Raw genomic sequence first — 14,624 nt, forward strand, 5'->3', positions numbered from 1 at the left:
ATGAGCCTTTGAAAGAAGCATCCTCGATGGATCTAACGCTCAAGAAGGTCTTTCTTGTGGCAATTACCTTGGCAAGAAGCATCTCAGAGTTGTCTCTTTCTTGCAGAGAGCCTTTCCTCAAAATCACAGAGGCCGGAGTTCCTTTGTGCACCATTCCATCTTTTTTGCTGAAGGTTGTTTCAGCTTTCTACGTCAATCGAGAAGTCAGATTGCTGACGTTCCGATCCACAGGTTCTAAGAAAGAGGACTGGATTCTGAAAATGTTGGATTTGAGAAGAGTTATTCTCCTATATCTTGAGGTCACCAACGAGTTCATGTTATCTGACCATCTTTTTGTGCTCACTAGTCATGCTAGACACAGGGCACTAGCCTCCAAAGTCACAGTCTTCAGATGGATCCGGGGGGCCATTTTATCAGCATATATATGGAGGAGTGTGTGGCACAGTGGTTGGCATCCCTCAGAGTTCAAATGGCGAGACTTTCATGTTTCAGGGCTGGAGACTGAAAGGCTTAGTTGGTGTCTCATCCAGACATAGCCAGATTCCTAAAGGGGGCACTGCGTCTCAGTCCCCAGTAAAACACTTGTTCCATTCATGGAACCTTAACGTAGTTTTGCTAGGCCTCAGCCAGGCTCATATGAGCCTTTGAAAGAAGCATCCTCGATGGATCTAACGCTCAAGAAGGTCTTTCTTGTGGCAATTACCTCGGCAAGAAGCATCTCAGAGTTGTCTCTTTCTTGCAGAGAGCCTTTCCTCAAAATCACAGAGGCCGGAGTTCCTTTGTGCACCATTCCATCTTTTTTGCTGAAGGTTGTTTCAGCTTTCTACGTCAATCGAGAAGTCAGATTGCTGACGTTCCGATCCACAGGTTCTAAGAAAGAGGACTGGATTCTGAAAATGTTGGATTTGAGAAGAGTTATTCTCCTATATCTTGAGGTCACCAACGAGTTCATGTTATCTGACCATCTTTTTGTGCTCACTAGTCATGCTAGACACAGGGCACTAGCCTCCAAAGTCACAGTCTTCAGATGGATCTGGGGGGCCGTTTTATCAGCATATATATGGAGGAGTGTGTGGCGCAGTGGTTGGATCTACAGCCTCAGCACTCTGGGGTTGTGGGTTCAAACCCCCTGCTGCTCCTTGTGACCCTGGGCAAGTCACTTAGTCCTCCATAGCCCCAGGTATGTTAGATAGATTGTGAGCCCACCGGGACAGATAGGGAAAATGCTTGAGTACCTGATTGTTAAACTGCTTAGATAACCTTGATAGGCGGTATATAAAAAAAAACCTAATAATATTACCTGTAGAAAACAGTCACCAATGTAATTTTATTTCTTATATATCGCTAATCCGTTAGGTTCGAAGCGGTTTACAGAAAATATACATTAAAGAATACAATAAAATAATATAAGTAAGATAGGTACTTAGAAATTCCCTTACTGTCCCGAAGGCTCACAATCTAACTAAAATACCTGAGAAAAACAATTAGTAAATAGTAGAGAAGTAAAATGATACCACCTTTTTACAAACCAAGGGACCCGACACAGCCCGTGTTTCGGTAAACACGCCTTCCTCAGAGGTCCATGGTTGATAAGGTTTTGAATCAAATCACAATTTAAATTGATAATGAACAAAAGCCTATGTAGTAGCTTCATATGGCAGCGGAACCACAGTCTCCAGAATCAGAGTAATATGTCCCCTTATAGATCTCCAATGACCTCTTAATTTTGTCCTATGCCCTCTCATGCTGGAGTTTTCCTTCATTTGAAAAGGTCTCACCTCCTGTACAAACTAAGAATATTTCATTGTGTACATTCCTAGTATGTATACATATTGCATAGTATTCTATTTGAGCACTGTCTTGGTTGAATTCCTTCAATAAAATTGCAATTAAATCTTAATAAATAAATAAAGAGGTGCATTATATATGGGGTAATAACCTGTGGGCATTCTCTGCATGAGATTTGCATGCTGCATGATCCGTCTATCTGTGTGTATAAAAGACCACCTTTTTTTTCACACATTTGTTCCTTACAGCTTACCGCACTTACTGCCATTTCTTGAAGATTGAGGTCAGTCAATCGCACCCGCTGCTGAAAGCTGCCTGCTTTTTACTACTTCAGTTATCCAGACATGAGGGACAGACTGGAAATAAACCCATTGATGTGGAAGAAGGTAACAATCTATGTCTTCAGCGTAAATTGAGAGGAAGGAGCCTGTTTTCATGTGATGGCTCTATCCTGGGAAGGCTTCAGGGAGTTTAGATTGAAGCTGAATGGGAACTTTATAAATTGTCATTTTGCCTCTGTCCAAATATTGGTGTGGAGCCCTATTTTGTCCAAAAACAGCAGTTCCAGGCAAGGATTTGTGGTAACTTTTTTTTTTTTTTTGCTTTTCATTCCTCATCTGTGAACCTACATTTTGCACATGTAACCCCCCCAAGCAGTTTGCTAACGGCCATTTACCATGTGTAAAAATTTGTTTTATACACAAAATTTTTTTATAAAAAGACCCTATGGCCCGGATTCTCTAAAGAGCACAAACATTGGCGGCGGCCTAAAAAGCAGCCCCCGATCGCTTGTCAGTTCTGTGATGGCACCGTATAGAAAATTGTACTCCCCCGCGAAGTTAGATGCCGGAAAAGTAGGCCAGAGTTTTCCAGGCCTACATTTCTGGCACCTATCTTTGTTGTGAATCATACCTACATAGGCACTTTAGCCTGCCTAGCACCACTTTCAGCATTTGCCACGCCCATAGCAACTTTAGACAGCCTAAAGAACCTATGGAGGTGAGATTCCAGCACTGATTTTATAGGTGCCAGTAGGCGCCTTGAAACTCAGTAAAAAAAAAAAAAATCATTTGAATGGTGTTTTTTACTGAGCATGGGCGCCTATGTGTCGACTCCCTTTGGAGATAATTTTATAACTTCAGGGGTGTGTAAAGAGTAGTTTTCAAAGTAATCTTGAAACAGATTGATGCACTTAGATTATATCTAGAAACTATCCTCAGCCTGGTAAAAAGCACACATGGTCTTACACAGTTTAAGAACTTTTTACAAAAACTAACATTTCCAAACACTAACAGTTCCAAAAGTATTCATTCTTCTCGGTCACTTGTACGAATGGCAGCAGGGCTGTGGAGTCGGAGTCGAGGAGTCGGAGTCGGAGGAAATTTCGGGTACCTGGAGTCGGAGTCGGAGTCAGAAGTACAAAAAACTGAGGAGTCGGAGTCGGAACATTTATCTACCGACTCCATTTTTTAACTTGGCATACCAATCACGAGCGATTCTTTCAGCTATAGCACCCACTATATACACAGCACAAATGTTGCGAGCAGCTTCTGCAGCCTCAGAACCTTGATTAAAAGCAAAAAGAAGGTGGTGTCGAAAATGCTCATTTCTCTCAACTTGACATTCTATTTTAACGATCTGAAAATTAACCAGTACTGTGGAGTTGGAGTCGAGGAGTCGGAGTCGGAGGAAATTTCGAGTACCTGGAGTCGGAGTCGGAGTCTGAAGTACAAAAAACTGAGGAGTCGGAGTCGGAACATTTATCTACCGACTCCACAGCCCTGAATAGGCACTTTTAAAGTCTGTTCTTCATCCATATGTGTCAAGCAAGTGAGCTAAAACTTGCATACTTTATGTACAGGATTGAATCGGGCATAATGCATAATCTCTTACACATCTTTAGAATGTGCCTTAATCCTGACCTTTCACATTCCCTGCTATTTTAATATTGACCCCTTTCCACTACCCTACCTCCCAGTTATGCATAGCTTGATAATGCCGTAAAAAGGTCGGAATAATACCACAATATTCAGATGAACACACAATATAAAATGTAGCATTTGTAGATGATAGAAAATGGATTACTTCAGAACATTCACAATGCAGACATTATACAAAAGCGGGGACATGACGGGTCTTAGGGAAGTGGGTACGACGGGAGAAAATTGTTGAAATTTCACAGAGACTAAGGTTGAGATTGGTCTTTAAATACAGAGGCACGAAGGCAGTCCTCAAACGTAGATCAGGGACATGGAACAGGACCTGACAATGTCTGTGTTTCAACAGCAAATGCCTTTGTCAGGAGTCCAACTGGTCAGCTATTCAATCAGCTAAATTTGAGATAAACATTTTAAAATCACAGCTGTGGGACCTCCGTATATTCCATTGGATAGATCAAGGACCCTCTCTTATGCCTATGTTTCGGTATCTCAGTTCTTGACTTGTTCCAGTACTAAAATTACAATGCATCTTTGCCAATTGAGCTACACATACCTTGTCTGTTTTAACTGTCTATATATCCAGATCATTCATTGCATCTCAGACTAAATCGAATGCCTCACCAGAACTGCAAGTAACAAGAACTGGCACTGCAGAGTGATCAAATTCAGAAATTTTATGATGTATCTAGTGTTGGATTTGGAATTTAGACTTGATTAGCTGCCTCTCCAAATCTGAGCTCAAAGATACATCATTGAGGGATTAAACCTGAATGTGATATACCAAAGTTCAGTCTTTCTGCTGCAACTAAATATTATGAGATCAGTGAAAAAAAAAAAATCCGGGAAAGGTGTGAGTGACTAGATTTTATTTTTCTGCAGGGATACAGTTGATGCAGAGCAAGAAACCAGTGCTGAACAAAGTCAAGTCAAAGCAGGCCAGAGCGAGGTGGTGGGTGGCCTACACTCTCCTGAAGAACCCTACTCTCTTGGCCTCTAGAGCATCTTTTCTCTTCCAGTGCACTGCTAATGGAACTCAAGCAGTCTCCTCCTACTAGGGAATGCCATGAAGCACGTAGGCCATCGCCAACTACAACAGGATGCTGGCACTGGACACACATTCAATTAATACATTCATCTGCTATACCAAAATGGGTATTATCCTCTGTGGGTATTATCCTCTGCTGCATCCTTTCCAGAGCACCTTCAATAGGTTTCTTGGAAGAATTCAACACATGGCTCATGATTAGTCTCTGGTTGACCTGGTGATAAATATCCACACGTCTGATGAATTCATTCATAGATTTGACTTTATGATTTAGTGTTGGATTTTTCCAAATTCATAGATATACAGACATTCGCAGGAGCCAAAAGATGGCACACTGCAACAAAACTCCTAAGTAAATGTCTTGAAATTTTTCCAAGGTTCTGAGCAGTTGAAAGCTAGCATATAGTCCTGGAAAGCTTTGAGCAAGCAGCAAATTTTTTAATCATTTTGTGTTGTTGGGGGGAGGGGTTGGTTTTTTTTTTGGGGGGGGGCGGAAGGAAAATGTTCATGCTGCTAGCTCTTATTAAAAGCTAATGTGAAGCTAATTAAATTAACTCAGTAAAGCAATTTATGACCTGCTTTTCCATAAAACATTCCAAAGTTGTTAACAACAAATTACAATTTTCCTTGGTATATGTCTGAAAAGGAACAATCCTTCATCAATTTTCTCTTGTTCCTCGCATTTCTCTCTACCAGTGCAATATCTTTCCAAGGAGGACTAACCCGTATTCTGTATCTCCTGCTATATTGTCCACCCTTGGAGCTTTTGGAAAGTTTTCAGAGACTGCTAAAACTTAGGGAGCAATTTTCAAAACTGTCCACCTAGATTCCGTCTTCAGAAGGAAATGCCCAGGCGCCTACCAGAAAATGGGCGGATCTAAACTTAGGCACGGGTGCTTAGGCCAAGAAAATCCTGGCCTAAATAGGAGGCGCCTGATTTTGAGGCCTACCGGCACCTAAGTCCAATTTAGGCACTGCTAGGCGCAGTTCTGGAAATGGCGCCTAACTGAAGCTTGACAGCCACTACGCACTGTATTCCTCGGCACCTGTTTTTTTAGGCAGCATTTTTAGAATCGGGGGTCCTAAGTGCTTCCATCTTAAGGCCTTATGCAGTTGCACGTGGTAATGTGAACACGCTAGCTGGATTACACTTCCATGGCACATCCTGTCTCCCCCCCAAAAAAAAAATAATAATGCACAATTAGCATGTGCTGATAGGCAAGTTACTACAAAATGCTTTTAACGTGTTTTGTGTATGCCTTCTTTGGTGCATTAGGCACATGTAAATGCTTAACATTGTTTAGGAAAAGGACCCCTAAATGTCCTAAGAAGATTTAGACTTCATGTGTTTTTTTCTAATCCGCCCAACACCATCCCCTAAATACGGTTAAAACAATGCAAATTGTGGAACTCCAATACATCTTGCATCTGGACTGATGGAGAGCAAATTTCAAACAGCAAGGTTTTGAAAATTGCCATTTTAAAAAGGAAGCCTAGGAGAAGTGATGTCCAAACATTGTTTTGTGAAATACTTTTAATTCCGGGTTTCCTTATGCTCTCCCATCCAGACTAGATGTGTGGCATTAGTGCTAGCGCACAGGACTTTATAGGAAAGTACCGTACTCGGAGGTGTCTGACTTTCAGTCCTCACCCTTTTATCTTCAGCCCAGGACTATGAAGAAAGTTGATTTTGTATCTCCGGTGATGCACAGCATATTAAACCCGAGGCATCCCAAGGTAATGGAATCTATTCTATTATGTCGGAAAATTTCATAACGATCATATTATGTGCATATAAAGGTAATACACATGCAAAAGCCTTCATAACACGACTCCCAGAATGAGGAACCCCCCCCAAAAAATGGAATAGATTCTAGATGAAATGGTCACAAGTCCATGCTTTGATGTGTTAACTTTAGCGGTGGAGTTTGCTGTTAGACATAACTAGACATTTGTTGCTTTTCCTTGACCGGAAACTTTGGTGTACGATATTCTTTTTGACCCCTGAGGTAGGCTCGTTTGAGCTGAAATACAGACCATGTCGGTTTGTTTCAATAAAGATTGTTTGGAAGAACAGAAAAGGGTCTATTCAGAGTGTTTCCTTAAAAAATAGATTGGTTGTTCCAAGCCTTATCCTATAGTGAAGAAGTAGAGGGAGGGTGGAGCAAAGGTGGCTCCGGAAAAATGATCCTTACAGCAGACATAGTGGGCCTCTCATTACTATGTATAATGAAATTTGTGATAAACACCTCCAATCATGTTATAGCTTGAAAAATAACCCCAGCCAAAAGCTGTTTTTTTTAAATGTATCATCCTGGGAGCATTGAACCTCAAAGTGTGCCCTCGATGTTCCCAGACTGCACCTTAAAGGACCACAATTTTGTCCCCACCAATTAGTGCCCACACTTCCCCCCTATCTCCCCCAAGTTTCATCCCCATTCCAAAGTCTCCCTCTCCAAAGGGCCTCCACCATCAAAATGGCTCCTTCATGTCCCAGGAGCCTACTGCCCCTTCCCAGGTAGTCTAGTAGTCTCGGGCTATACAGAAACATGACCCCCTAGAGATAATAATGTGAGACTATTACTAGGGTGCCATTTTGAGTAACAGCACTGGAAAAAGCAGGAGCGAATGAGGATTGATCCTTCCTAAGGGACTACTAGGCCATCAGGTAAGTGTCAATAGGCTCCTGGGTCTTAAGGGGGGGATCTTTTAGGGGACCCTTTGAGTGGAGGGCTTTTCTGAAGGGAGGTGCTAATTGAGGTAGAGCTTTGAATTGGAGTGCTCTCTTCAGGGGAAGTTTTGGATCAGGAGGTGCAACTCAGGGGCTGGGGCTTTTGATCAGAGAGATGTGAGTGCTACTCGATAGGGGTGGTGGCAGCATCATAGCTCCTTTAAGATGCAGCCTAGGAGCACTGGATCATGTTTGAAGCCTAATGCTCCCAGGCTAGTGAACTAACACTGCCTTGCAAGGTGGTTATCGGGCAGCATTAGGCCTTTATCATAGGAGTCAGTGACTTGCAGTTCAGCAACACCCCAGGTTAATGACTCCCAAGGGAAATCAAAGTGCAGTAAAACCCCTCCTTTAACTGCACCTTGATGACTTCCCCCCTTAGTTGGTTGCTTGTACTGTCAGTGATTTATGAGGTAATGCACTCTGAATCTAAAGTTTCATTAACTGCAAATATTTCTAGAATTCTAAGGATGTTTTTCTCTAGCTTTTGCACCCTAGTTTTGAACTTGAATTAAATGTCTGTGCCAGTGATGTTACTTATTTATAATTAGGTCTTAGAAGATTATTTTTTCAATGCTGTGATATTATATAGTAAGGAAGGAATAGAATTCTAGTGTTACAACCACTAGGGTTGGAAAGCTCCCAAGTTCCAGACTACCCAAATTTGAGCCCTGGTAGACAGTGGAATTGACACCTACAGGCTCTGGCTTTAAAGAGCTGTGACAACCGTTACATCAGGACCTGAAATGTAGAGAAATGCAGTCGCAGCCTGCAGAGTCTTGTGGGCTGCTACTGGCTTGGCCTATTGCTTGGCCAAAGGAAAGAAGCTAGAAGGAAGAGAGGAAGAGTCCACAGAGAAAGAAAGAGAGAACACAGTGTCTGGTGAAAAGAAAAGAAAACAAAGAAAAGAAAAATAATCAAGAAACAACAAAAAAAAATCCTAAAAAAGGTATAAAATGTAAATAGCAAAATAACTAGAGGGGAGAAAAAAAACATTCCCCGACTCCTAAAAGCTTTAGTTGTTGCCTCAGTTTTCTGAATATTTTTACACCTCCGAAATTATGAGCTACACGTAGCACATTTGAGACTGTAACCCTGAGTTAGTCATTTCTGTTTTCCTGCAGGACCAGGTTTAGTGTAAAGCATTTGACTTGCTTCACCTTCTGTGATCAACAAAATCTAACTGCCATAGGAATGGTACAAAAAGGATTAGAACCTGTACTCCTGTAAACTGGTCGTATTCACAATTGCACATCTTTGGAGGTATAGTGGAACACCCCCCTCCTCCCCTGCCCCCCCCCTCCCCGAAATAAGATGAGTTCAAGGTCTGGAAACTGTTGATTTGAGTATAAAATGTGAGACAAAAAAAGTCACCATTTCTCAATTTTGCTAAGGTCTCTGAGCAAAGGACTGATGAATTATCTCTATTGTCTGGAAAACAATGGTAAACAAATCTGTCCTGATGCAGTTGCAGGTGGAATGCTGTCCAAGTTGGATATTATGAAGAAACAATAACTGACCAAAGGTCCTTTACCAGAGGTTTGCCAAGAAAGAATGATTAGTGAGCAATAGTGACTGAAAGGAAGGGACAATAACTCTTTGTAATCTTGGCAAACATGTGTTACCTATATGTTACGATAAGTGTAATTTTGCACCTGCATATTTTTTTTTAATGATGGCGTTGTATGCAAACTGGAAATTGCTCAAGTTAAGAAGGACACTCAACTTTATTCTAGATATTGGGGTTTAAAAAAAAAAAAAAAATATTTGCAAGCTAAAATGTGTTTTGCAATGTTTAGTCCTTGGGAAAAATAAATCTCTGGGCACATCTGATTTCCTAGCACTTTAGATTCAGTCGGGAGTTTCCAGGCTTTGACCTCATCTTTCATTCCTTGTTTTCAATATGACTCTGGGAATTTGCAGTTATAAATATAATCAGCTTACAGTAGAATAAATACATTTGGGGTTTTTTTGGGGGTTTTTTTTTGGGGGGGGTCACTTTTTGTGTGGTCCTTTGCGTCAGTTGTTTCTTCTTTTTATTCTGAGAAGATTCTTTGTAAAATAAGTGTTTATTTGAGAAACAAAACAGTATATAATTACTGCCAATTTCTGGAGCCAAGGGTACAGCTTGTTACAAAAGTAAATTAGTGTTTGGCACAAGTATCGCACAAAAGAATCTTATACTAGAATAACGGGTGATTACTGTGAGTCAAGGCTAAGCCAGGCTGGGAGAGTTTTGTGAGTGCCTTACATTGAAATAATTTGGAATGATGCTGTTTGTTTGGTTTTTCCTAAGGGGTGCAGGTAAAGCCTAGTGCTGTAATAATTACCCTAAGACCTCAGGAGTGAGCACTATCTCGCAGCACTGAGATGCATTGATGCTGTGTGGAGACTTTTAAACATCACACTTCTTGCCAGACATTAGTCCCTGATACTAAACCACATAGCGTTGAGAGCGCACTCTGTTATTATTTCATGTTTGAACTAGAGGTCTGCTCGGGAACAGGGATCGCGGGATTCCCGCGGGGGTCCTGTGGGAATCCCCCCTAACCCATGGGACTCCCACAGGGACCCCCCTCTGGCCCACGGGACTCCAACGGGGACCCCCCTCTAGCCAACGGGACTCCCACGGGGATGGAAGGCTTTGGAAGCAGGATTCGTCCATATAATATAATGGACACGTCAGCCTTAATAAAAGCCTGGAAAAAAGACATAGGCTTGAAGACCCCATTTGTCCTTAATAATATCTCACTAGAGTCTGTCTCCACATTAAAAATTCTTGGGGTCATAATCGACGATAAACTATTGTTTCACGAACACATCAATAATATAGTTAAATCATGTTTTTATAAATTGCGTTTAACACGATCAATCGCCAAATTTCTTGAGCCAAAATCGATTAATATTCTGGTTCATTCGTTGATTATAGCTAAAATGGACTACTGCAACTCACTATTACTTAACATTTCCCAAAAAGAAAAAATAAGACTTCAACTTATCCAAAATACAGCTATTAAATTAATCCACAACGCCAAGAAATATGACCATGTTACACCACTATTGATCGATTCTCACTGGCTCCCTATCAGTCATCGCATTTTCTTTAAGGTCATGCTGTTAATATTTAAAACCCTAACCTATAATGAACCTCAATTTATAGCCAGAATGTTAATACCCCATAACACTATACGACCACTCAGATCATCCTTCCAAAATCTCCTATCTATACCCTCTCTGAAAATAGTGGGCACGAGAAGATCCGACATGTTCTCTGTAATAGGCCCCCAATGGTGGAACTCATTACCACAATACATTAAAAATGAAAAAGACCTTACCTCCTTTAAAAAATCCTTAAAATCTTATCTTTTTGAAGATGCTTTTAACACTTAAATTTTAGATTCGTTTAACATTCTCAGATTTTTAACTATCCCGTTTCCTTTTGTTCTCTCCCTTTTTTGCCTTCCTTCTAAAAAGAGTTGTAACTTCCCCCCCCTTCCCTCCCAACTCAAGTTTGTCTTGTCTTTAAGAATTTTGTCATTTGGTTTGACTTTTTGTAATTTTACTTTCTTTTATAATTTTGTACATCGCTTAGCAAACCGATTAAGCGATCCATCAAATACTAATAAACTTGAACTTGAACTTTATAAGTTAATTACCTGAACAGAAAACAAAAAAAGGGTTCCACCAAAGAGATTCCACAAGGAAAACAGCAGCGCAAACACAAAAGAAACTGTGGAATTGATGATCCTGTCAGAAGTAATTGCTGCTTTTTATGGGGACGGGCGGGGATGGAGGTAATTCCTTGAGGGGATGGGTGGGGATGCAGAGGATCTTGACGGGGACGAGTGGGACGGAGAGGATCCTGGCGGGGACGGGTGGGGACGGAGAGGATCCTGGCGGGGATGGGTGTGATTTCTGTCCCCGCGCAACTCTCTAGTTTCAACTATACTGTGCATTAACTCCTTAGACAATAGACTGGACATTGGAAACGGAATCTTCTGGGAGATAAGAAATACAAGTTCCTTTTGTTGGTTTGGTTTTGCTTCTGTTTCTGTGCTGTAACTTCTTTAGTTGTGTGACAGTTGTACCTTTAAACTACTGTGTAGATTGATGCTTAAGTATTTTTGTAGATTTTTTAAATGTATATTATGCAAAATATGCAGTTCCTGCAATAAAATGTTAAAAAGAACACATTTATGAGTACAAGTTTGTGACTTCAGTCATAGCAAATAGACATTTGACTTGTCTGAGTACTTTTCAAAATAGGAGTTTAAATGTTTAATGTGGGCAGATGGAAAATGTTCATTTTGTGTCATTTCTGGGAATTTTCATTTTATATGGGGTTTCTTGGCCATTTCTTTGCAATGAGTGCACCCGATTTTCAAAGAGCATTCGTTAATCTGCAAATAAGAAAACAAAATGCCTTGGATTTTCTGCTCATTTGCATTGGTTAATGACATGATATGTCATCAACATTTCCTGTGTTGTTGCAAATGAAAACCCATCCCTAATTGTGTATAGGATGTTTTATTTGGGGGTTTCTTAACTATTTTTTTGTTTCAAGGGCAATTATCAATGATGCGCTCTGTTGCACAATAGTGTAGACCAGGGGTGTCAAATGTCAGTTCTCGAGGGCCGCAATCCAGTTGGGTTTTCAGGATTTCCCCAATGAATATGCATGAGATCTATTAGCATACAATGAAAGCAGTGCATGCAAATAAATTTCATGCATATTCATTGGGGAAATCCTGAAAATTTGACTAGATTGTGGCCCTCGAGGACCGGCATTTGACACCCCTGGTGTAGACCGTTCTTCAGTAGTGCACATTATTACTCAATAGAATATAGTATTGGCGACATGGGGAAAAAACAAAATTTGAGATTTTCTCTCCCTGTTGTTTCAGGTTAAAAACTACTTGAAATCCACATGGGAAATGTAATTTCCAACATTTGAACTGGATGTTTCAGTTTTGGGAGTTTTATCATTCTATGTACAATATAATAGTAATTTTATAAAAGGACGCCTACTAAAAATGCTATATGTTAGATGCTTTTTAAGTATAATCTATAAATGAAAACAGGTGCCTATTTTCCTATATAAAGTACTAGTTCAAGTGCAATAAAGTGCCTTAATTTAAGGCACAATTGTTTGCCTCAGCCCTAAGCTGGTGTAAATGCCCACTCCTTCAGTTTATAAGTACTATATGTATACTTGTTCGCACCGCCCATATTCCATCCAAACTCCTCCCACAGTAAAAGTATGCACCATGCAAACAATAAGTTCACATTAACGCTGGTTGATATTTCATTAGCAAAAAACTACTCTCCCAATCTGCAAAAAATACACACATGTAAAAATCTAAGTTACTCCACTTGTGTAATAATTTACATCAAATTAATCAAGGTAAAGGTGTGTGTGCAACCAAGTAAAGACACACTATACGAAAGCACACATTGAACCAAAAGCATAGAACTTAGAACGCTGGAAATGGCACAGGAGAAACCCAAAGAGGAGGAAAAAGCCTCAGAACCCCTGGAAATGGCACAGGAGAAACCCAAAGAGGAGGAAAAAGCCTCAGAACTCTTCAGAGAATGGGGTAAAAGAAACCTCATTAGCAGAAAAAACCCTCCTCAAAAAGGGCTTGGTTCATAGACAACCCCGTGAAAGACAAAGGCGGGCGCCGACAACTGAGCGCAAGACGGAGGCGCGCACCGAAGAAAATTACAGTTTTTAGGGGCTCCGATGGGGGTTTTTGTTGGGGAGCCCCCCCAGTTTACTTAATAGAGATCGCGCCGGCATTGTGGGGGTTTTGGGAGGTTGTAACCCTCCACATTTTACTGTAAACTTAACTTTTTCCCTAAAAACAGGGAAAAAGTAAAGTTTTCAGTAAAATGTGGGGGGTTACAACCCCCCACACCCCCCACAACGCCCCCACAATGCGGTGCAATCTCTATTAAGTAAAGTGGGGGATTCCCCACCCATGCCCCCCCCCGTTGGAGCCGTAAAAACAGTAATTTTCTGCGGCGCGCGCCTCCGCGCTGTGCTCAATTGTCTGCGCGCGCCTTTGTCCTGGCGCGCTTTTGACCTGACACCAAAGGGCTTAACTCTATAGCCCTTTGCGATGCAATAATTCTAAAGCATTTTACAATTCAAACGTGTCCTTTTCAAAGCTGTGTGTTCAAGTGTTCAGAGCAGGCAAACTGTTCAAAACCACTCCTGCATTCACCAGTGGTGTGTGTTAAGCAAAAAAGCATCAGACTGATATACCAAAACAGGAACAATAAGATGAGTATATAAAAACCTTTAATACTGAAGATCGGTTCACAACGATGATGGCCAGCATTTCGCTATTCCAGCTACCTCAGGGCATCTTGTCAATGTGATGATGTCAGTTTGCTCAACGTTATTAAGAGGAAGTAGAGTGAGCTGCGGTCATGTTTTAGTGGAGCGGAAGTGACGCCGGTTTTATTGCTGACTAAGCGATGAGCTTTAAGGTGTGCATTTGGAGACAAAAATCATTTATCAATCAACAGCATTAAAAGTTTTTTTATTTACCAGGAGAACGTTGGGATGGTACTGAGTGAACGGATCAATTGTGCCACACAATAATAATAATAATAATTTTTAAAAGATTTGGGGGCCATTGACAAATTATTGTAATGATTAGACATCATTTTCCACTGACAATATATTTATACATAAGGGGGAGGGGGGATGGTATAAAGTTCTATTAAAGGTTTAATCAATAGATAAGAATACAATATTTATATGATATTTTTGATTGAAATTTTTGTAGGAAGGGTTGGTGGGGAGGGAATAAATTTATGTATTTACAATGACAATAGAAAGAAATTCAAGTGATGTGTAAAAGTTTTAAAATGATGTAATATTGTGCACTTTTTGTAAGATGAAAAATGAATAAAGAATTTGAAAAAAAAAAAAAAAGTGCCACACCCTGAGGTAGCTGGAGTTGACAGACTGAAGGTCCATCAAGCTCATGCATGTTCATTGTGGATATCCTGAAAACCTGGCCTGCTAACTGGCCGCCATCTTGTTGGAATATTCATTTCTATCTCTACCTCTGTCTTTATATTTTTATCTTTACTTTTCATAAATTGT

General features: G+C 40.7%; 1 protein-coding gene across 4 annotated transcripts in view; it reads left to right on the forward strand.

The window, feature by feature from the left end:
* Nucleotides 1-10,681, forward strand: part of STRA6 (signaling receptor and transporter of retinol STRA6) — a 126,315-nt gene extending 115,634 nt beyond the window's left edge. For all 4 annotated transcript variants that reach the window (XM_033919722.1, XM_033919723.1, XM_033919721.1 and 1 more), the window contains 2 exons: nucleotides 2,037-2,174; nucleotides 4,608-10,681. In XM_033919722.1, coding sequence (XP_033775613.1) covers nucleotides 2,037-2,174; nucleotides 4,608-4,783 — 314 coding nt within the window. In that variant the 3' untranslated portion in view covers nucleotides 4,784-10,681. The remainder of the gene's footprint in view (nucleotides 1-2,036; nucleotides 2,175-4,607) is intronic.
* Nucleotides 10,682-14,624: the final 3,943 nt, after the last annotated feature.

This window comes from Geotrypetes seraphini, chromosome 14 (genome assembly GCF_902459505.1).
Source record: "Geotrypetes seraphini chromosome 14, aGeoSer1.1, whole genome shotgun sequence".
Classification (NCBI taxonomy): domain Eukaryota; kingdom Metazoa; phylum Chordata; class Amphibia; order Gymnophiona; family Dermophiidae; genus Geotrypetes; species Geotrypetes seraphini.